Here is a 21905-nt window from a genome sequence, read left to right on the forward strand (position 1 = left end):
CCAAACTGCAGCGTGTATATTGTGATCCATGTTTAATAAAACAAACGTAACACGAATCCAAAACACAAACTCTACAAAACAATAAACGTAATGAAAACCGAAACAGCCTAAACTGGTGCAAACTAACACAGAATAAGGACATCAAGACACGCAGGACAATCACCCACAATACAACCAAAGAATATGGCTGCCTAAATATGGTTCCCAATCAGAGACAACGACAAGCACCTGCCTCTGATTGAGAACCACTCCAGACAGCCATAGACTTTGCTAGATAACCCCACTAGCTACAATCCCAAATACATACACACCAAAACCCCAAGACAAAACACACCACAATACAAAAACTCCATGCCACACCCTGGCCTGACCCAATACATGAAGAAAAACACAAAATACTTAAGACCAGGGCGTGACAACGTGTGTGTCCCTGGTTCGAATTCAGTCTGCATCGCATCCGGCCGTGATTGGGAGTCCCATATGGCGGTGCACAATTGGCCCAGCGTCGTCCGGGGTAGGCTGTCATGGTAAATAAGAATTTGTTCTTAACTGACTTGCCTAGTTAAATTTTAAAAATAAACATTGGGTAGTTATTTTACTTGAAATGCACAATGTCCTCTACTCTGACAATTAATCCACAGATAAAAGGGTAAACCGAGTTAGTTTCTAGTAACCTCTCCTCTTTCAGTCTTCTTTCTTTGGACTTTATATGTCGGCAACCAACTTTAAGGTGCATTACCACCACCAACTGGACTGGAGTATGGACCTCAGTTCTTCGTTCAATCACCCATGTAGGTATCTGCTCCTAAAAACCAATGAGGAGATGGGAGAGGTGGGACTTGCAGCACTTAAAGCATCACAAATAGAACATAGAACCAAGTTCTATTTTAGCGCCTGGCTATGCAAACACGCGCGAGCAGTGTGTATGCAATGATTGAATAATATGTACGTGTACATTTATTTTGCAACGTTCGTGCATGTATAGCGAGCGGTGTGGTCCGCATGTTTGACTGACAGCTGTCATGATAGTTCCTGTAACCTCTATCTCCAGCACTCAGGTTTTTCTCAGGACAGTGGGGCCACCAGCCACACTCATCATGTCATCAAGTATGGAGCGCACAATCCTGACCCCAGAAGAAGATATGTAGCTGCTTCGTATGATTGAAAGCATCTGTGAAGTGCAGAGTACCAGCAACTTCCTAAAGCAAAGATATCACCACCCAAATCCTCACGTCGACAAGTGCCTTGCTGGCGGATCCCTCTCCCTCAGGGGAGTCTCAATCTGCAGGGTTGGCTCTAACGCTGGGAATAAGACTGGTGACAATTTCCACCACCACCCAAGATTCACTCTGTAGACAGGAAGCTGGGAGGCAGGTCAAGTCACTGCTGATGTGATGTCCTCAATTACCTTTTGGAGTAATGCTGCGTTCACATGCTAGTTGGAACTAGGAAACTCTGAAATGTACAACTTGCTGATTTCGTTGAACGCTGCACGTGTGTAACAACAACCAGTTAGCAAGTTGGAAATGTCAGAGTTTCCTTGTTCCGACTAGTACTTGAACGCGACATGAGCTTCTGGACGCAAACCGGGTGGGTCCCTTTGAGCCACGGTCTACACTTCAATTGCAGCTTTTATGCTACAGGAAGACAGAAAATAAAGGCCACAAGTTGAGAGATCATGAACACTACAGGAAATAATGGAATTGATAGCTAATAAACACCTGTATCAAGGGGAGTGACAGACTCTCACAGGTTAGGACTGGAAAGGGAGAAACACAGTGAACCTCCAAAGCCATTCGACTGGGAGCCCCCCAGTGAGTAGGCCTAAAGAGAGATTGAGAGAGGATGAGTTTTAGTAAGGTAGGATTTCTTGCATTTACTGCTAAGGTTATCAACTAGCTCCACAATGAGATAGTGTGCAGGCCAGGAAGCAGGCTGTTAGCCAGCCTGACAGCTTAGTGGAGTCTGCCATTAGCACAGTCAGTGTAGTCAGCTCAGCTATCCCCATTGAGACTGTGTCTGTGCCTTGATCTAGGTTGGGCAAAACTAAACATGGCGGTGTTTGCCTTAGCAATCTCACTGGAATAAATACCTCCTCCATTCCTGCCATTATTGAAAGAGATTGTGATATTTCACATCTCAAAATAGGGCTACTTAATGTTAGATCCCTCACTTCCAAGGCAGTTATAGTCAATTAACTAATCACTCATCATAATCTTGATGTGATTGGCCTAACTGAAACATGGCTTAAGCCTGATGAATTTACTGTACTAAATGAGGCCTCTCCTCCTGGTTACACTAGTGACCATATCCCAAGCACATCCTACAAAGGCGGATGTGTTGCTAACATTTACGATAGCAAATTTCAATTTTCACAAAAAATAACGACTGTGTTTTCATATTTTGAGCTTCTAGTTATGACATCTATGCAGCCTACTTAATCACTTTTTATAGCTACTGTTTACAGGCCTCCTGGGCCGTATACAGCGTTCCTCACGGAGTTCCCTGAATTCCTATCGGATCTTGTAGTCATGGCAGATGATATTCACATTTTTGGTGACTTTAATATTCACATGGAAAAGTCCACAGACACACTCCAAAAGGCTTTTGGAGCCATCATCGACTCAGTGGGAGCAGCAGGTTGCCTCATGGTTAGATCGTTGGACTTGTAACCAAAAGGTTGCCAGATCAAATCCCCGAGCTGACATGGTAAAAATCTGTTGTTCTGCCCCTGAACAAAGCAGTTAACCCACTGTTCCTAGGCCATCATTGAAAATAAGAATTTGTTCTTAACTGACTTGCCTAGTTAAATAAAGGTAAAAATAAGAAACTAGCTCCCTGGTATACAGAAAATACCTAAGCCCTGAAGCAAGCTTCCAGAGAATTGGAACGGAAATGGTGCTACACCAAACCGGATGTCTTCCGACTAGCTTGGAAAGGCAGGAAGAGCCCTCGCTGCGCCATCATCAATTTTTCCAACTTAATTAAGGAAAATAAGAACAATCCAAAATGTATTTTTGATACTGTTGCAAAGCTAACTAAAAATCAGCATTCTCCAAGAGAGGATGGCTTTCACTTCAACAGTGATAAATTCATGAACTTCATTGACGAAAAGATCATGATCATTAGAAAGCAAATTACGGACTCCTCTTTAAATCTGCGTATTTCTCCAAAGCTCAGTTGTCCTATGTTGAACATAATAAACATGTACCAAACTCACTAAAAGTGGCAGTAATAAAGCCTCTCTTGAAAAATCCAAACCTTGACCCAGAATATATAAAAAACTATCGGCCTATATCGAATCTCCCATTCCTCTCAAAGAATGTTGAAAAGCTGTTGCGCAGCAACTCACTGCCTTCCTGAAGACAAACAATGTATACGAAACGCTTCAGTCTTGTTTTAGACCCATCATAGCACTGAGACTGCACTTGTGAAGGTGGTAAATTACATTTTAATGGAGTCAGACCGAGGCTCTGCATCTGTCCTCGTGCTCCTAGACCTTAATGCTGCTTTTGATACCATCGATCACCACATTCTTTTGGAGAGATTGGAAACCCAAATTGGTCTACACGGACAAGTTATGGCCTGGTTTTGATCTTATCTGACAGAAAGATATCAGTTTGTCTCTGTAGATGGTTTGTCCTCTGACAAATCAACTGTACATTTCGGTGTTCCTCAAGGCTCCATTTTAGGACCACTATTGTTTTAGTGAACAACAGCTGCTGCAAACGCGGGCTAGGAAAGAACAGACAGGGTATCCCGTCTACCACACAACGACGTTACTACAACGTATTCAATTGACCACCAGAGACATTCTTCAAAGGACAAAGGACTCGGTTTGGCAACACGGCCTCCCATCTACCACCAATCTACCGAAGCGCATCTCAGAGTAAATATTTATTGCATTTTCCTTTTCCAAATGGGCGGTAATTTAGAATGCATAAGATACTATATTTATGATAGCACAGCTTCTCCCTTTTGTTCCTCAGTCTTCCCGCTCTTTCACTCAAACCCAGCCCCTTTTCTTTTGTGTAACCAGCTGTCATATCTGTTCCACCCGCTAGGGAAGTTTTCCTTTATGATGTCATTTGTAATCAAGGTATAATTAATTCTGTGTATATGTAATTATGTGTGATTAGTTAGGTATTTTGTAAATAAATAACTAAACCCAATTTTGTATTGCTGATTCAACTTGTTAGCCAGGGTTCGTGAAGATAACCAAGAATGTACAACTTTCAGATGAGACTGAACTAAATCAAATCAAATCAAATCCAATTTATTTATATAGCCCTTCGTACATCAGGTGATATCTCAAAGTGCTGTACATTAACCCAGCCTAAAACCCCAAACAGCAAGCAATGCAGGTGTAGAAGCACGGTGGCTAGGAAAAACTCCCTAGAAAGACCAAAACCTAGGAAGAAACCTAGAGAGGAACCAGGCTATGTGGGGTGGCCAGTCCTCTTCTGACTGTGCCGGGTGGAGATTATAACAGAACATGGCCAAGATGTTCAAATGTTCATAAATGACCAGCATGGTCCAATAATAAGGCAGAACAGTTGAAACTGGAGCAGCAGCACGGCCAGGTGGACTGGGGACAGCAAGGAGTCATCATGTCAGGTAGTCCTGAGGCATGGTCTTAGGGCTCAGGTCCTCAGAGAGAGAGAAAGAGAGAATTAGAGAGAGCACACTTAAATTCACACAGGACACCGAATAGGACAGGAGAAGTACTCCAGATATAACAAACTGACCCTAGCCCCCTGACACATAAACTACTGCAGCATAAATACTGGAGGCTGAGACAGGAGGGGTCAGGAGACACTGTGGCCCCATCCGAGGACACCCCCGGACAGGTGACGATTAGAAAATATGACTAGGTCTTTAAGAGTTTATTCGGAAGATAACAGCTCTATAAATATTATTTTGTGGTGCCCCGACTATCTAGTTAATTACATTTACATGATTAGCTCAGAAAGGATTGTATAGAATTGCATGTCATATCACTTAATCCGGCATAGCCAAAGACACGACAGGTCTCATGAGTCTTCTCAAGTACCAGTACCCCCTGTGGACAGGCCCAGTGAACCAAGGGGTCCTATTCAGTGAAAATGTTTAAATTAAATGGAATGCATGCCAGGAAAGCCACTACACAACACTAAACAATACATTAATTGTACTATAACGGTGACAAACGGTGCCCCCAAACTGTTAGGGCCTACATAAAGCTGTCCTAACATCTTACCACTGCTACACCTGGCTATCAGCGGAGCCTTGTCTGGCAGCAAAACAGTTCATTCAGCCTCATTTACTGCTTTCTAAAAAAACATAGCTGATATGGCTGACTTGCTAAAACAAATGTGGTTTCTAATGACAATTCAGATGTACAAACTATATTATGGCATAAAGACACGACAAGCGGATAAGAGGCAATCCAGTAATTTCGATTAAGACATTGAGCGAGCTAGGTCGAACTTTAGTCAATATAACTATTTGTTTAGCACTTTTGAAATGTACAGCGACAGAATTCAGAACATGAGCCGTTCTTACAGTGCTCTCCCTGTACACCAAGTTAGAACCAGAGGATAAATAAAGGGTGCATACAAGCAGACAATATTCAATGATGACATTTCTCTAAAACAGGTTATAGGCTACAGAAGAACAGTCAGAACAATAGGCGAAATTACGAGGGATAAATAGGCCAAATTTTTAGGGTGAGGAAAATGGGCTACTAACATGTTACTACACAACATACACTTAATATTACTTTCTTAGCTACAGTATATATATCTCCCTGGCATATTACATAATGTATGAAGCAGCATACAATACATTTTTGGACTCACATCGTTGTGCAGGAAGGTGGTGTGGCGGTCTTCCAAGTCAACAGTTGTTTTGACCTCAGCACAAATCTTGCTTCGTTGACAGCATGGCCAATGTTGAATGTTTATCATTTTAAACTGGGAAAAGAGCCTCTTAAACCCAGATTTGGGAACACACAGCCACTGTCATTGATTCCTTCGAAACCACTTGAGTGTAATGTTTATGTCCAATGGCCGATGAGCACCGATGCGTTATCTATAATTTCTCTTGATGACTGCTAGCTAAGATTTTGAAGGTATGATGTTGACATGATCAGTCCAATCAAAGCTACTGTACATAACGTGATTTGAAGTCATTTTATCTGTAGCCAATGACCTTGAGCCTTCTTGGATGGGCACTTCTATGGCAGCAGCCACCTCCTCTTACACTTGGCAGTGACGTAAAGTCCCCATGAGTGACAGAACACTGGGCCAATCACGGCACAACGCTCTGTATTTTCTGCTGGCTGCCCCACCACCACAGCGCTGAGCTAGTCTGAAACACCTGCATTTTGGAGCTGCCTTACTCAAGAAAACAAAAGAGACCATGTTTGTATGTAGGTTTATTAACTCAATTATATATATTATTATTTTTTACATTGTTTGCAAATTGATATGTGGCACGTATTAATGCCAAAATAACATGCAACTAGGCAATATATTATTTTGGGGGGCTAAAAATGTGTCTCTGCCTCACCTGCACTGAATGACGGGTCGCAAGAGGTCCGAGTACCGCTGGTTGGGAACCTCTGGGTTCGATGGTGGTGCGATTTATTCTTCTCGTTTTCCCTTTATTGGTGACAAATGTACAATTCACACTTCGACCTGTGAAAGACAGACACTAAAGAAAGCGTCTAGTCTGCCGGAAAGCCATACGAAGAAGAAGAACTTTGTCAAAGGCAGTATGAAGATACAGTAAATCTGCCCTTCCAATAGCAATCGCCAATCACGCTTGTAGAAGTTGTAGGCGATGTCATGGCGACGTTGGCTAGCTAAACTTATTATTATTTTAGTTTGTTATTAACAACAAATCAATACAGAAAGTACATGAGGGAACACAAGTATATATAGATGATATACAATGGACAATTGAGCTAGGGGGTACAATATCACATTACACAAGGACCTTAAGGGACATACATACACTTATAACTAACAGCTTTTTTGTTAGTATTTAATTGTCTTAAAATAGAGTTCAATTTATTTTTGTAGGGTAAGAAAAATGTTTTTTTGTTTGCAAATTTACATTTGTGAATATGAAATTTGGCCAAAAGAATAATGAAATCAATTACATAAAAATGTTTCAGCGTATTCCTATCGTTGGTAAAGAATCCAAGCAGAACATCTCTCCACAATCGTTGGCTAGCTAAACTCATGCGTAGAAACACAATGAAATGCTCAAGTGCAGGCCGTCAAATCAAAGCCACTCCTTCGATATAAAGTTGTTTTTGACGAAAATAAAACGTGTGAGTTTGTCACCTCCACGGGGTTGGAGTAATAAAATGTTCGACTACTTAGGACATTATCTCGAGTCTAGGTTGTGCCTTTAGATTTGGAAAAAAATAACAACTAAGGAAGAATGTTTCCTTCTCAAACCCCAAACACCAGTCTGGTCTGTTTCCAAAGCGTTCCCCGAAGTCTCGCGATGTTGCGCCTCTGGGTTTCGAAACTGATTTTGTTATTGAATCAGAGATGGACGTTGGTGGTAATAGTGGTGGATTGATTATCAACAAACAGAGGGCTATGTTACCCAACAAAAGTAGGGGTGAATTTGTCCGTAATCAGAGAAAAGACTCGGAGGTAAGGAAGAAAAGTGATGGTTTATTGAAGTACGTTCTGCATCGTGTTTGTGCTGTCAACAATCCTAGCTAGAACTAGCTAAATTAGCAAATTTACTAGCCGATACCTGCTGCTAGCTAACGTTAATTTAATTATTGAGCCCCCCAGTCCGTTTTTACCCATTACAACTGTTCTGAAGTATAGCGACCTCTCTGTAACAAAAATACGATATTAGAATGATTATCCCTGAATTTGAAACGGCCACTTGTCCAACGTTAACCAGCTAACGTTAGTTTACTTTACCGACTAGTAACTACAGTAGTTAGTTAGGTGGCTAGCTTAATAATGGACTAAATGAGCCTAACGTTACTCCTTTATAATCCAAGGATTTAACACGTTCTATTTAAATTAGAATTCTCTCTGGAAGCCAATACAGCAAAATAACCTGTGTGTCGAGTCTCACATAGCTAAATCCCTGCTCTCTACATAATCACATCAAAAATCATTTCACAATTGCAAAATACACACTGTAAAATCAAATGTTATTTGTCACATACACCGAATACAACTAGTGTAGACTTTACCGTGTACATATAAGAACCCTTCCCAACAATGTAGATTTTTAAAATTAAAATGGTAACGCTATGTGCCAGCCACCCACTTGAATTTACTCATATTACACTACTAGAACATTGAGTAAACACGAGGAATAAAACAAAATACACACAAAAATTGAGCTATATACAGGGAGTACCAGTACCAGATTAATGTGCAGATGTACGAGGTACAGTGCTTTCGGCAAGTATTGAGGTCAAACGCTCCCAAACACTTCAGTGAGCAGGCCTTTCTAATCGACCTGGCCTGGGTATCCTGGAAGGATATTGACCTCAACCTGTCAGTAGAGGATGTCTGGTTCTTTAAAAATGCTTTCCTCACCATCTTAAATAAGCATGCCCCATTTAAAAAAAAAAAGAAGCTAGAACTAAGAACAGATATAGCCCTTGGTTCACTCCAGCTTTGACCCTCCTTGACCAGCACAAAAACATCCTGTGGCGTACTGCATTAGCATCGAATGGACCCCGCGATATGCAACTTTACAGGGAAGTCAGAAACAAATATACATAGTCAGTTAGGAAAGCAAAGGCTAGCATTTTCAAACAGAAATTTGCATCCTGTAGCACTAATTCCAAAAGGTTTTGGGACACTAAAGTCTATGGGGAATAAGAGCACCTCCTCCCAGCTGCCCACTTCACTGTGGCTAGAAAACACTGTCACCTCCGATAAATCTGCGATAATTGAGAATTTCAATAAGCATTTTTCTATGGCTGGCCATGCTTTCCACCTGGCTACCCCTACCCCGGGCCAACAGCTCTGCACCCCCCGCAGAAACTTGCTCAAGTCCCCCCGCTTCACCCAAATCCAGATAGCTGATGTTCTGAAAGAGCAACAAAATCTGGACCCCTACAAATCAGCTGGACTAGACAATCTGGACCCTCTCTTTCTAAAATTATCCGCCAAAATTGTAGCAACTCCTATTACTAGCCTGTTCAACCTCTCTTTCTTATCGTCTGAGATCCCTAAATATTGGAAACCTGCCGCGGTCATCCCCCTCTTCAAAGGAGGAGACACTCTAGACCCAAACTGCTACAGACCTATATCCATCCTACCCTGCCTTTCTAAAGTCTTTGAAAGCCAAGTTAACAAACAGATCACCGACCATTTTGAAGCCCACCGTACCTTCTCCACTATGCAATCTGGTTTCGAGCTGGTCATGGGTACACCTCAGCCGCACTCAAGGTCCTAAACGATATCATAACAGCCATGGATAAAAGACAATACTGTGCAGCCGTGTTCATCTGCCTGGCTAAGGCTTTCGACTCTGTCTATCACCGCATTCTTATCGACATACTCAATAGCATTGGTTTCTCAAATGACTGCCTCGCCTGGTTTACCAACTACTTCTCAGATAGAGTTCAGTGTGTCAAATCATAGGGCCTGTTGTCCGGATCTTTGGCAGTCTATGGGGGTGCCACAGGGTTCAATTCTCGGGACGACTCTTTTCTCTGTATATATATATATATATCAATGATGTCGCTCTTGCTGCTGGTGATTTTCTGATCCACCTCTACGCAGACAACACCATTTTATATACATCTGGCCCTTCTTTGGACACTGTGTTAACAAACCTCCAAACGAGCTTCAATGTACAATACTTCTTCCGTGGCCTCCAACTGCTCTTAAATGCTAGTAAAACTAAATGCATGATCTTCAACCGATCGCTGCCTGCCCGCCAAGCATCACTACTCTGGACGGTTATGACTTAGAATATTTGGACAACTACAAATACCTAGGTGTCTGTTTAGACTGTAAACTATCCTTCCATACTCACATTAAGCATCTCCAAACCAAAATAAAATCGAAAATCGGCTTCCTATTTCACAATAAAGCCTCCTTCCCTCATGCTGCCAAACATACCCTCGTTAGACTGATTATCCTACTGATCCTTGACTTTGGCGATGTCATTTACAAAATAACCTCCAACACTCTACTCAGCAAGTTGGATGCAGTCTATCACAGTGCCATCTGTTTTATCTACAAAGCCCCATATACTACCCACCACTGCGACCTGTATGCTCTCGTTGGCTGGTCCTCACTACATATTCGTTGCCAAACCCACTGACTCCAGGTCATCTACAATTCTTATCGGTAATGCCCCGCCTTATCTCAGCTCACTGGTCACCATAGCAACACCCACCCGTAGCACGTGCTCCAACAGGTATATCTCACTGGTCATCCCCAACGCCAACACCTCCTTTGGCCACCTTTCTTTCCAGTTCTCTGCTGCCAATGACTGGAACAAATTGCAAAAATCACTAAAGTTGGAGACCCTGTCAGAGCAGTTTACCGATTGCTTTAGCTGTACACAGCCCATCTGTAAATAGCCCACCAAACTACCTCATCCCCATATTGTTTTTTTGTTTCTCTTTTGCATCCCAGTATCTCTACTTGCACATCATCATCTGCACATCTATCACTCCAGTGTTAATGCTAAATTGTAATTATTTTGCCACTATGCCCTATTTATTGTGGTACCTCCCTAATCTTAATACATTTGCACACACTGTATATAGATTTTTCTATTGTGTTATTGGCTGTACGTTTGTTTATCCCATGTGTAACTGTGTTGTTTTTTGTCGCACTGCTTTGCTTTATCTTGGCCTGGTCACAGTTGTAAATGAGAATTTGTTTCCAACTGGCCTACCTGGTTAAATAAAGTTGAAATAAAAATCATGTTACGTTACAGCCTTATTCTAAAATTGATTACGTTTATTTTTTTCCTCTTCAAATTACACACAATACCCCATAATGACAAAGCTAAAACAGGTTTTTAGAAGTGTTTGCACATTTATTAAAAATAAAAAAACAAATACCTTATTTCCTTAAGTATTCAGACCCTCTGCTATGAATCTTGAAATTGAGCTCAGGTGCATCCTGTTTCCATTGATCACCCTTGAGATGTTTCTACAACTTGATTGTCCACTTGTGGTAAATTCAATTGATTGGACATGATTTGGAAAGGCACACACCAGCCTATTCCCATGGTTGGCAGTGCATGTCAGAGCAAAAACCAAGCCATGAGGTCAAAGGAATTGTCCATAGAGCTCTGAGACAGCATTGTGTCGAGGCACAGATCTGTAGAAAGGTACCAAAATGTTTTTGCCGCCTTGAAGGTCCCCAAAAACTCTGTGGCCTCCATCATTCTTAAATGGAACAAGTTTGGGACCACCAGCAGTCTTCTTAGTGCTGGCCGCCCGGCCAAACTGAGCAGTCGGGGGAGAAGGGCCTTTGTCAGGGAGGTGCCCAAGAACCTGATGATCACTCTGACAGAGCTCCAGGGTTTCTCTGTTTAGATGAGATAACCTTCCAGAAGAACAACCACCTCTGCAGCACTCCATGAATCAGGCCTTTATGGCAGTGGCCAGAAGGAAGGAAGCCACTCCTCAGTAAAAGGCACTTGATAGCCCGCTTGGAGTTTGCCAAAAGGCACCGAAAGGACTCTCAAACCATGAGAAACAAGATTTTCTGGTCTGATGAAGCTAAGATTGAACCCTTTGGCCTGAATGCCAAGTGTCACTTCTGGAGGAAACCTGGAACCATCCCTACGGTGAAGCATGGTGGTGGCAGCGTCAAGCTGTGGGGATGTTTTTCAGTGGCAGGGACTGGGAGACTAGTTAGGCTCGAGGGAAAGATGAACGGCGCAGTCCAAGGGATCTGCTAAGAAGAATGTGAGAAACTCCCCAAATACAGGTGTGCTATACTCACTGCCAAATTTGCATCAACAAAGTACTGAGCCACGGGTCTGAATACTTTTTTATATTTAATACATTTGCTAAAATTTCTAATAACCTGTTTTTGCTTTGTCATTATGTGGTATTGTGTGCAGCAGATTGAGGAGAAAAAAACGAACAATTTAATCCTTTCAGAATGCACTGTATTTGTGTCTGTGCTCCAACACAGGGCTTCTCTGAGTCTCCAGACCTTGAGTTTGAGTATGCAGATACAGACAAGTGGTCTGCTGAACTGTCAGGTGAGGTATTACTGGACACTCCTTATTGCTTTAAATACTGACCTCTGTGACAGGTTCTCTTGTGAATTTGGTACCAGCTATGCCTACATCTCTTCTCCAGAGCTATACAGTTACACTGAAGGACCAGAATTTCTTCTCAACAGAAAATGCTTCGAGGAGGAATTCCGAACTCATGGTATGCACCTTTTCGACTTGAATGCATTGTCTTCCTCAAATGTGGTTATACAGTACCTCTTACTGAGAGTGTTTTGCTTCTGCCCTGTCTCAGTGTCTGACAAGAAATGGACCGAGCTGGATGTGGCTCAACACAGAGCTCACGCCATGCGTCTACTTGACGGCCTGGAGGTGATCACCAGGGAGAAGAGGCTGAAGGTGTCTAGGGCAATCCTCTACATGGTTCAGGGTAAGTTCTCAGCAGGTTTAGTAGCCTGCTGTGACTAAAGAAGCCTGAGAAGAGACAGCTGTTTCCGTATGTTTTTATAGTGATGCAGTAAGCAAACAGTGTTTCAGCACTAAAGTCATGTTTCCCACCTGTGGCTCTACAGGGACATTTGCGGAGTGCAGCTCTGAGGCAGAAGTGCAGCACTGGATGAGGTATAACATCTTCCTGCTGCTGGATGTTGGCACCTTCACGGCCCTTGTGGAGCTGCTCAACATGGAGGTTGAGTAAGTTGGAACTACAAATCAGTGAGATGTCATTGTTTTTGGGAGGAGTTTCATTGCTACACAAAATGTGTTCAAAATCAGGTTGCTGATTCTTTCTTTCCTCTTTTCAACCCCTCTCTCTCTCTCACTCTCTCACTCTCACTCACTCACTCACTCACTCACTCACTCACTCACTCACTCACTCACTCACTCACTCACTCACTCACTCACTCACTCACTCTCACACACAGTAACAGTGCTGCCTGTAGCAGTGCAGTCAGAAAGCCAGCAATCTCCTTGGCTGACAGCACAGACCTCAGGTAAGATTAGACACTGACTTTCCTGCAGCTCTATATAGTTAAACACCAGTGTATGGGAGTCCCCCTCTGATGCTGCTGTGTTTTTCTGGTTCCCCAGGGTGCTGCTCAACATCATGTATCTGATGGTGGTGACCATCCAGCAGGAGGACCCAGCCGACTCACCTGAGTGGAGGGCCACCAGGGAGACCTTTAAAACAGAGCTGGGTAGGAGTGTGTGTTTCTATTAGATAGAAGGGTTTTGTCAAGGAGTAGTTTATAACTAGTCTTTTCTATTTCCCCTCTCTCTCCCAGGCTCTCCTCTGTACAACAACGAGCCCATCTCTGTCATGCTCTTTGGTATGGTGACGAAGTTCTGCAGTGGTCACGCCCCCCACTTCCCCATGAAGAAGGTTCTGATGCTGCTGTGGAAGAGCATACTGGTGAGAGAGAGATTTTATCATATTTCGTGGATTTTGGCTTGCATATCCAATTTACAACATGTCCTCTCCTCTGCCCCAGTTCACCCTCGGGGGGTTTGAGCAGCTCCAGAACATTAAGGTGCGTAAGCGGGAGGACCTTCGCCTGCCCCCCCTCCCAGAGGACAGCATCCGGGTCATCAGGAGCATGAGGGCAGCCTCGCCCCCCGCATCTGCCTCTGACCTCATCGAACAGCAGCAGAAAAGGGCACGCCGTGAACACAAGGTAACCTCTACCACGTCTCAATGCGGCACACAAAAGTTACGCCTCCCCCTGTTTAACACCTGCTCAATGTACTATTGTGTAAGGCTTATTTGAAAAATACTCCTCCTCTCTCTTATGTATGCACACATGACTGTAAGTCGCTTTGGATAAAAGCGTCTGCTAAATGGCATATTTTTTTTTTTTTTTTTCTTACAGTCCCTAATAAAACAGGACAACCTGGACGCCTTCAATGAGAAGGACCCCTACAAGTCAGATGAACCTCGTGAAGATGAGGACGACAACGATGACAATGACAACTCCATGGAGGCGGAGCCTTTTCCCATGGAACGGGATGAGGTCATGCCCCCACCCATCCTACACCCCACCTCAGAGAGGGTGAACTTCCCCAAGGGCCTGCCTTGGGCCCCCAAAGTCAGGTACAGTCTGGGGCTGAGTGAGACATCAGGGAGACATTTGCTGAAGATTAGTGCTGTTTCTATATATGTGCTTTGTTATTTTATGTGTCTTGTATAGTGTTCCTAAAGTTTATGACTAGAGTTTTTTGTTTAATGTTTTTACAGGGAAAAGGACATAGAACATTTCCTGGAATCAAGTAGAAGCAAATTTATCGGCTATACGCTTGGAAAGTAAGTTCAGTTGGTGTCTTTTTTTCATTAATAGAGATGAAATCTTCTAGAGATTTAATCCATTTTAATGTTGTTTCTTTTCGAGGATCCTTGACCTAGATTTCATGGTTATTTCTGTATTTGTATTGCAGTGACACAGATACAGTTGTCGGCCTACCCAGACCCATCCATGAAAGCATCAGAACCTTGAAGCAGGTTATATTATACAGTACTCAACAAGTCTCAAACATTGTGAAACATGGATACATTTTCTAGATATTGCATAATATTGCTGCATTATGCCTGAAAGAGCCATTCTCCAGTTGGGCTGGTCTCTGACGCACTTTCACCTTTTCCAGTCAGATGGATAAGCAGTGGTGAAAGTACTCTATGTAAGATGGCCGACTATTACTAATGTGATAATTAGATTGGAAAGTCATAATTTAGGCTAATAATACAACTCAATCATTGTTTGCAAAAAATACTGTTCAATGCAGCACATTGAGGCTATAGGCCTCTTGTTGGCCTTTTATAAACACATTTCATGCAATTCTACTATACTTTATATGAATGGAGACATTAGCAGAATTGTTCTTTAATACTACAAAAATTACACAGTATCCTACTCTGCTGACACTGACAAACAGATCAATGAAAACGTTGTTTCATCCATATAATTGGCCAATGATAAGGGGAGACACACAATATGACGTCCATCTAACCTGGAGGAGGAAATTATTGTCCAAAAACAAACAAAAGTGGCACTGACCCAATGATAAAGACAGTGAATATGCACACTCACTGGGGATATGGCCGATGTTCTCAGCTAGTGCCAATAAGATACGAGGCTACTTACTAGTCGCTCAATTAAGTTGAGAATTTTTAAACTAAAAGACAGATTAAAGTCTTTATTGTCATCTCTTTACAGCGATAGCTATTTGCTTCCCAAACTGTTTTTCTGCAATTGTATTTTTTTATGTTGCGATATGCTTGGCTCAATCTCTCTGCTTTTCACTGACAGTCGCAACTCAACAGTCATCTCTATTTGATACTTGCCTTCCGCGTTGCCCAAATTGCGGGCCTTCCGACTGTAGGCTATGTGATTTAAAATAATCCACACTCCATCACACGTGTCCACTTGGACAGAGACTGAGGAAGCTGAAGGGCTGTCTGGTGTCCTGCCATCTAGCAACCTGACCCTAGCAACCGATCAGTGGCCTGGTCACAGATGTCACTGGGATTTTGAGGGGCAGGTTTATTAACACTAGAACCACTGGGTCTCAAGGGGCCCTCCTTCAAGCTACTAATAACGTTATAACAGTGTAATTAATACATTCTATTTATGCTATCATAAAAATAATGATTTGGTTGTGTTTATGAATGTCTTATGTAACATTTGAAAACTTTTAAAAATGTATTTTATTTTTTATAAACACGACTATAGTATTTTCATTAGTTTATCTCAGTGGTGGGGAGTTGGATGGTACAGTAACTGAAAAAGGTTGGGAAACGATATAGTTGTATAATTTTTTTTTTTTTTTTCAAGACTCCAATCTGTGTTTTTTTTTTAGTTATCAAAATTATCAACTTAATTGTGAATTTTACCAGTAGGCCTATGGTCTCATGATTCTTCTAAAGTATCCCTCGTGGTCTTAGTACCCCTGTTTGGGACCACTGGTTTATCTTACTGTAGGCTATCTGTAAAAACACAAATTCAAGTGTTCATTTTATTTGTGAATTGCGTTTGTTACAACTATGAAATAGAACGCATATATGTGTTGAAAAGCGCTAACAGCTTCTTTTTATAACAACAAAATAAGAAAAGTATCCTACCCCAACCATCAAGGTGCACGGTCTAATGGAAAGCATCAGTAGCCTAAACATCATTATAAGTGCTAAGTGTGCTTGATAAATAGTGAAAATCATCACAAAGGCAATAATGGGGAGAAAACCATTAAAAAAGGACATGCACTAAAACTGGTTATAAGCCCAGTTCTGTTTGTGAATTAAGATTTAAACAACTGTGTTATAGATTTATAATAGGAAAAGTCAAGGACGGATGGGGCATGACTTAAAAAATGTCCGAAATAAAATAATGAAAGTCATGAGCAGTCTAAATGACAGCTATAGCAATTCTATAGTGTTAACCCCCAGTCTCTCTGGCAGCATCGGGGGATGGGTGGAGTGAGCTGTGATAAGAGCACCACTGGCAGTGGGAATTCTTTACAATGACAGTTGTTTCTATTTCCTTGCAGCATAAGTACATCTCTATAGCTGAGATTCAGATTGCCAAGGAGGATGAGTTTCAGAAAACTCCACTGTCGGGGGTGAGTGCCATTGCATATCACTGAAATGTATGTTGGAATATCACTGTCCTAGAGAAAGGGCAATGTGTTTAATTTAAAAAACATTTTTTTGCATGTTTTGTGTTTGTTTATAGGGGGAAGAGGATGTGGAGATGTGCTCCACTGAGCTGCTATACCAGGGCATTCTTCCCAGCTTGCCTCAGTACATGGTGAGTGTTCTGCTCCTCTTGTATACTGAATCTAGGTTTCCAGTGCATTTCTATGACCTCTAAACATTGGCAGAATTGACCTGTGACTCTTCTCCCTCTCAGATTGCCCTGCTGAAGATCCTGCTAGCTGCTGCCCCCACCTCCAAGGCCAAGACAGACTCCATCAACATCCTGGCAGATGTGCTGCCTGAAGAGATGCCGTGAGTCAATTGTTTGATTTGAAAGGGGGCTGTATTCTGTTGAGTTCCAACTGAAAGGGTTTTATTATTTGAATACTGTATCTGCAGGACCACGGTGCTCCAGAGCATGAAGCTTGGTGTGGATGTTAACCGCCACAAGGAGATCATTGTTAAGGCCATCTCTGCCATCCTGCTGCTGCTTCTCAAACACTTCAAACTCAATCACGTCTACCAGGTACTGGCAACAGACACTCAACCACTACCACCACAGACAGGCAAACTCTCAAAACCCTGAATTAGCCTCATCTACCAAGTATTGATAACCATTTAATAGGAGTGGTCATTTCTCACAAGCACCATACACTTGACTGGCCTTCCCTTACCCTTCTGTTTCTTTTTATTTATTTAATTTGACAGTTTGAGTACATGGCTCAGCACCTGGTGTTTGCCAACTGTATTCCTCTCATTCTCAAGTTCTTCAACCAGAACATAATTTCTTACATCACAGCCAAGAACAGGTACGTTGGGGAATTTGAGCTGTTCCAAGACTCTGATTATCTGAGACCCTTTTGGTAATCACCTCTCATTCTCTTTCCTGCAGTATTTCTGTGCTGGACTTCCCTTACTGTGTGGTGCATGAGCTCCCTGAACTTACTGCAGAGAGTTTGGTAAGTTTCACACTCCATCCCTCACATAAATAAAATACTGATTGTAATATCTGAACTCAAATGCCCGGGCAATGTTTTTGTAGAAGGGGGACTCACCATTGTACCTAATGGAAATGTTACAGTAGTCAAAGGTTGGAGGTGAGGTGTTGTTACCCAATGGTTGGTTTGTCTGTGTTCTACAGGAGGCTGGCGACAACAACCAGTTCTGCTGGAGGAACCTGTTCTCCTGTATTAACCTGTTGAGGATCCTCAACAAGCTGACCAAGTGGAAGCACTCCAGAACCATGGTGAGGGCTAGACCCACCCAACCAAAACAATACAGTTACTGTTATGCACTAGGACAGACCTCAATCTGGGATTATTTTAGATCATAATTGCATACCTTGCACTTCTCTGTCAGATGCTGGTGGTGTTCAAATCTGCTCCCATATTGAAGAGGGCGTTGAAGGTTAAACAGGCCATGATGCAGCTGTACGTCCTCAAGCTGCTCAAAGTGCAAACCAAGTACCTGGGCCGCCAGTGGAGGAAGAGCAACATGAAGACCATGTCTGCCATATACCAGAAGGTCCGCCATCGCCTCAATGACGACTGGGCCTACGGTAACGGTGAGTCACTGTCAACACCAAAATCAACCCACAAAGTGTCCATTGTGTTTTTCAGTCAGTGATTGATATGATGATTGATAGCCTCATATTTCCCCACTGTGAACTGTTAAGTGTAAGCACCCTATGTAGCTTGGGGTATGTCAAGTTTTAAAGAGAACCCCAAGTAATGAGCTTCTATGTTTATTTGATGGCAGACCTGGATGCGCGGCCCTGGGACTTCCAGGCAGAGGAGTGTGCTCTGCGCGCCAACATTGAGCGCTTCAACAGCCGCCGCTACGACAACAACCAGAGGAACCCTGACTTCCTGCCCGTGGACAACTGCCTGCAGAGCGTTCTTGGACAGCGCGTCGACCTTCCAGAGGATTTCCAGATGAACTATGACCTCTGGCTGGAGCGAGAAGTCTTCTCCAAGCCCATATCCTGGGAGGAGCTTCTGCAATGATAACAGGGCTGAGTGGTGGGAGGTGGTGCTATAGGAAGGTTTTCTGAACACACCTCCCCAAGGTGGCAACACTAGTCTACATCTCCACATATTTTAGTGCTGAAAAAGCATACGTGTTACAGTATTCATAGAGCACTACATTTGTTTCTGAAAATTACGCAGACATAACAACAACGATCCTTGTGTTGTCACCTCATGCAGAGAAAATAACAGTCAGTAAGGGATATTCAAGAGTTAGAGGGTCAACAGCTAAGTCACCTAAATGTGGACCATGCGCATTAGCATTACCCCTTCACAGTTGGATCAATCATTTATAATATCTGAATCCAGGCACTAGATAACTTGTTAAAAAAAAAAATGCAAATAGGGGGTGCTTATATTTGTCCTGTTTCACACATGTACAAGTGTGTAACCTGTACAAGCGTGTGGTGAAATGGAAATGTGTTTCTTTGCATATCCCATTTGGAGAGTGGTGTCACGCACGGCCAAGGTGAACCAGGTCTTGATTTACCCCATGGAGAGCCTTTTCTAGTTTTCAACTGGACCTTTACAGAGTGATAAAGGTTTTATCAGCCTTGTCTAACCTCCATGGTTGGGGATGTAAACCCTTTGTATTCTGTTACTTACACACAACTCCACACATCCAACCTGCCATGGTGCCACTCTCCTGGCTGTCGGAGCAGTACTCTGCCTTTCAAGCACTATAGTACACTATTATAACCCTTAGGAAGTACAAAATAAAGTGTTTGTGTGTGTGGAAGAGAGCTTGTGAGGGAAGGGTTGCTTGAGTGTGTTTGTGTGTGTGTGTGTGTGTGTGTACACAGTATGTCTTATGGTTACTGATATAACCCCCTGTTGACCAGGCTTTTGATGTTCCATTAGTACTCTTCTCACTGAGTGACCGTTGGCTTGTATGAATCACACACCTCTATCAACCATGGTGGAGACAATTTAGATTGGTATTAAGACATTTTAATGGAATTTACAGCCTAATGTTTTAACCGAAAGCAACAGGAACACATGCTGGCCACTACACAACCGTATTGGCTGAGAACTTGGGAAACAAATCTTAATTCTGTGTGTGCACAGTATGTTTGAGAGAGTGAGGCAAGAAAGTGGTTCTCACTCACTCTTCACTAGCTAATGTTTTTTTTTTACTCAAGGGAACAATTATGCCCACCTGCTAACTCCTCATTTCTAAGATAATTGTGTTGTGCTTATACTAATTTACCATCGCTATTGCTTTTTTGTGTTAGGTTTTATTTATTTGCACCAAAGACGAAACAGTACAGATAAAACAAAGAATGGTAGAAACTGTGTGCTGGAGAGGTTGGAAGCCCAAAAGGGCTTTTATGAAAAATATAAGTACATAAAAAAGTATGTTCCATCAGTTAAACAAAGCATATTAATTATAATTGAACATGATATACAAGACTGTGTGTGTGCATCTGTGTGAGAGTTAGACATGGAGTGGATTATTGGGTAGTTTGGTTCATCAGGTGGACCCCCAGTCTTCGCTTGAACGTATTGATGGATGATGAGGTTTGGCAATGTGAACATAAGAATTCCAGAGTATGGTACCTCTGTATCTGATAGAGAATTCTCTATGTGAGGCAGTGGGGAGGGTGAAGGTTGTCGCAGTGTCTTGCGTTATGTAGATGGATTTCAGAATTTCCGGGGAGAATCCGTTAACGGGTTTAGGTAACTGACTGGGAGGTATATGTAGATGAAAGTGCATAATTGGCGTACCTTAATGTAAATAGACAAGATATTGAGTTTCTTAAACAAAGGTGCAGATGGAGCAAGGTAATTAGAGGAGGTGGCTAGACTTGCAAATGTATTTTATATGACGAGTAATTTCTGTACGTACGAGGCATATGTATCGGCCCAGAATTTTTTTTACCGTAATGAGATATGGGTCAATTAAGCTATAGTATAGAGTTAGGAAGCAAGCCTGATGAACCAAACCATGTTTTTTTTCAACATTCTCTTATACACCAATTTTTCTACGATTTCTGAAAAACATAGTACAGATATTGGGTGATGAATTGTAAAAGATCTTGGATCCCCAGATTTTATAGAGGGGGGGATAACTTTGGCAATTACATTTTTTTTAGGAACAATACCAGTTTGCATTGATTTGGTGAAGATCTACCTTAGAGGCTCAGTAATCAAGGAAGACACTGATTTCACCAGAGAGGCACCAATCTCATGACCTGCTGCTGATATCTTTGTTACCAATTACCTCCATTACAGCAGAAGGATCAAACTGGAGCATAGAAGGGAAATGCCACTTCATGTAATCTGAGTGGTTTTCTAAATTGTATTTGACAGAGGAACCCACATTCACAAAAACATATTACATTCACATGAAATAACATCAGAATCACTCTAGGTATTATTTCCAACAATAAATTGAGATGGAATAGTTCTAGATGCCATTTTCTTATTCAATAGTTGATTGATTTTCCAAGTTGACTTTTTATTTTATTTAATCATTCTTGAAATGTGTTGGTAAAATATATTTTATATTTTGAAGTAGGTTAGTAAATTTGTTCTTGTACTTTTTGTAATTTGCAGAATTTAGGGGAGAGGGATTTGTGAGAAACCTTTTTATACAACTTCTTTTTAACTGAGGATGTTTTGAGACCAAGGTTTCCAGAACCCTTCTGCTGCTCTCTTACGTGGTTTAACTAAGGTAGTGAATTACAGAATTAAAAGATGTGAGAAGTCTGGCAAGCAGACTCCACATCAGCCTGATTTATTATAATGGTTATTGAAGAGAGAATCTAAAATGGATAAATGTAATTATGACATCGTATGATGTTAGGATGTTGGAAAAACCCTTATTTATCATGTCAATATGTTTAGCATTGTATGACTTTATACATACTGTATATATTAACTCTTTTTTTGCTTTATTTATACACAGTGATAACAGAATAAGACTAAGCCTTTTGTCAATAAACCTTGATTTACTTGCTCTTTCAGTACTCTCTTGGAGGTTTTGAAATCCTACCCTT

At 42.0% G+C, this 21905-nt stretch overlaps 1 protein-coding gene and 1 long non-coding RNA gene across 3 annotated transcripts; one reads left to right on the top strand and one right to left on the bottom strand.

Moving 5' to 3' along the window:
- Positions 1-4260: 4260 nt before the first annotated feature.
- Positions 4261-7319, bottom strand: LOC127932204 (uncharacterized). Its single transcript, XR_008144533.1, has 2 exons — positions 6553-7319; positions 4261-6377 (listed from the first exon to the last, which is right to left on the bottom strand). It is a non-coding gene; the product is annotated as an uncharacterized LOC127932204 (long non-coding RNA).
- On the top strand, positions 6327-21872 carry LOC118388543 (striatin-interacting protein 1 homolog). Of its 2 annotated transcripts, none has more exons than XM_052526886.1 (21): positions 6327-6408; positions 12153-12222; positions 12323-12397; positions 12491-12625; positions 12768-12888; positions 13119-13187; positions 13285-13391; positions 13479-13606; positions 13686-13868; positions 14064-14284; positions 14429-14494; positions 14626-14689; positions 16729-16800; positions 16914-16988; positions 17091-17188; positions 17276-17402; positions 17585-17685; positions 17769-17835; positions 18018-18122; positions 18236-18440; positions 18635-21872. In XM_052526886.1, exons 1-21 carry the CDS (start codon positions 6403-6405, stop codon positions 18880-18882), a joined length of 2343 nt encoding a protein of 780 aa, XP_052382846.1. In that variant the 5' UTR covers positions 6327-6402; the 3' UTR covers positions 18883-21872. The 2 variants fall into 2 exon arrangements, with proteins under 2 accessions (XP_052382846.1, XP_035633622.1); XM_035777729.2 differs by lacking the exon at positions 6327-6408 and adding an exon at positions 7403-7655.
- Positions 21873-21905: the final 33 nt, after the last annotated feature.

This window comes from Oncorhynchus keta, chromosome 10, assembly GCF_023373465.1.
Source record: "Oncorhynchus keta strain PuntledgeMale-10-30-2019 chromosome 10, Oket_V2, whole genome shotgun sequence".
Lineage (NCBI taxonomy): Eukaryota > Metazoa > Chordata > Actinopteri > Salmoniformes > Salmonidae > Oncorhynchus > Oncorhynchus keta.

Excerpts from the sequence above, each read along its gene's own strand:
- LOC118388543 (XM_035777729.2), top strand. The coding sequence starts at position 7,548 with ATGGACGTTGGTGGTAATAGTGGTGGATTGATTATCAACAAACAGAGG. Across the intron at positions 17,836-18,017 it reads AACTTACTGCAGAGAGTTTG|GAGGCTGGCGACAACAACCA; the intron begins GTAAGTTTCACA and ends TGTGTTCTACAG. Across the intron at positions 18,441-18,634 it reads CGACTGGGCCTACGGTAACG|ACCTGGATGCGCGGCCCTGG; the intron begins GTGAGTCACTGT and ends ATTTGATGGCAG.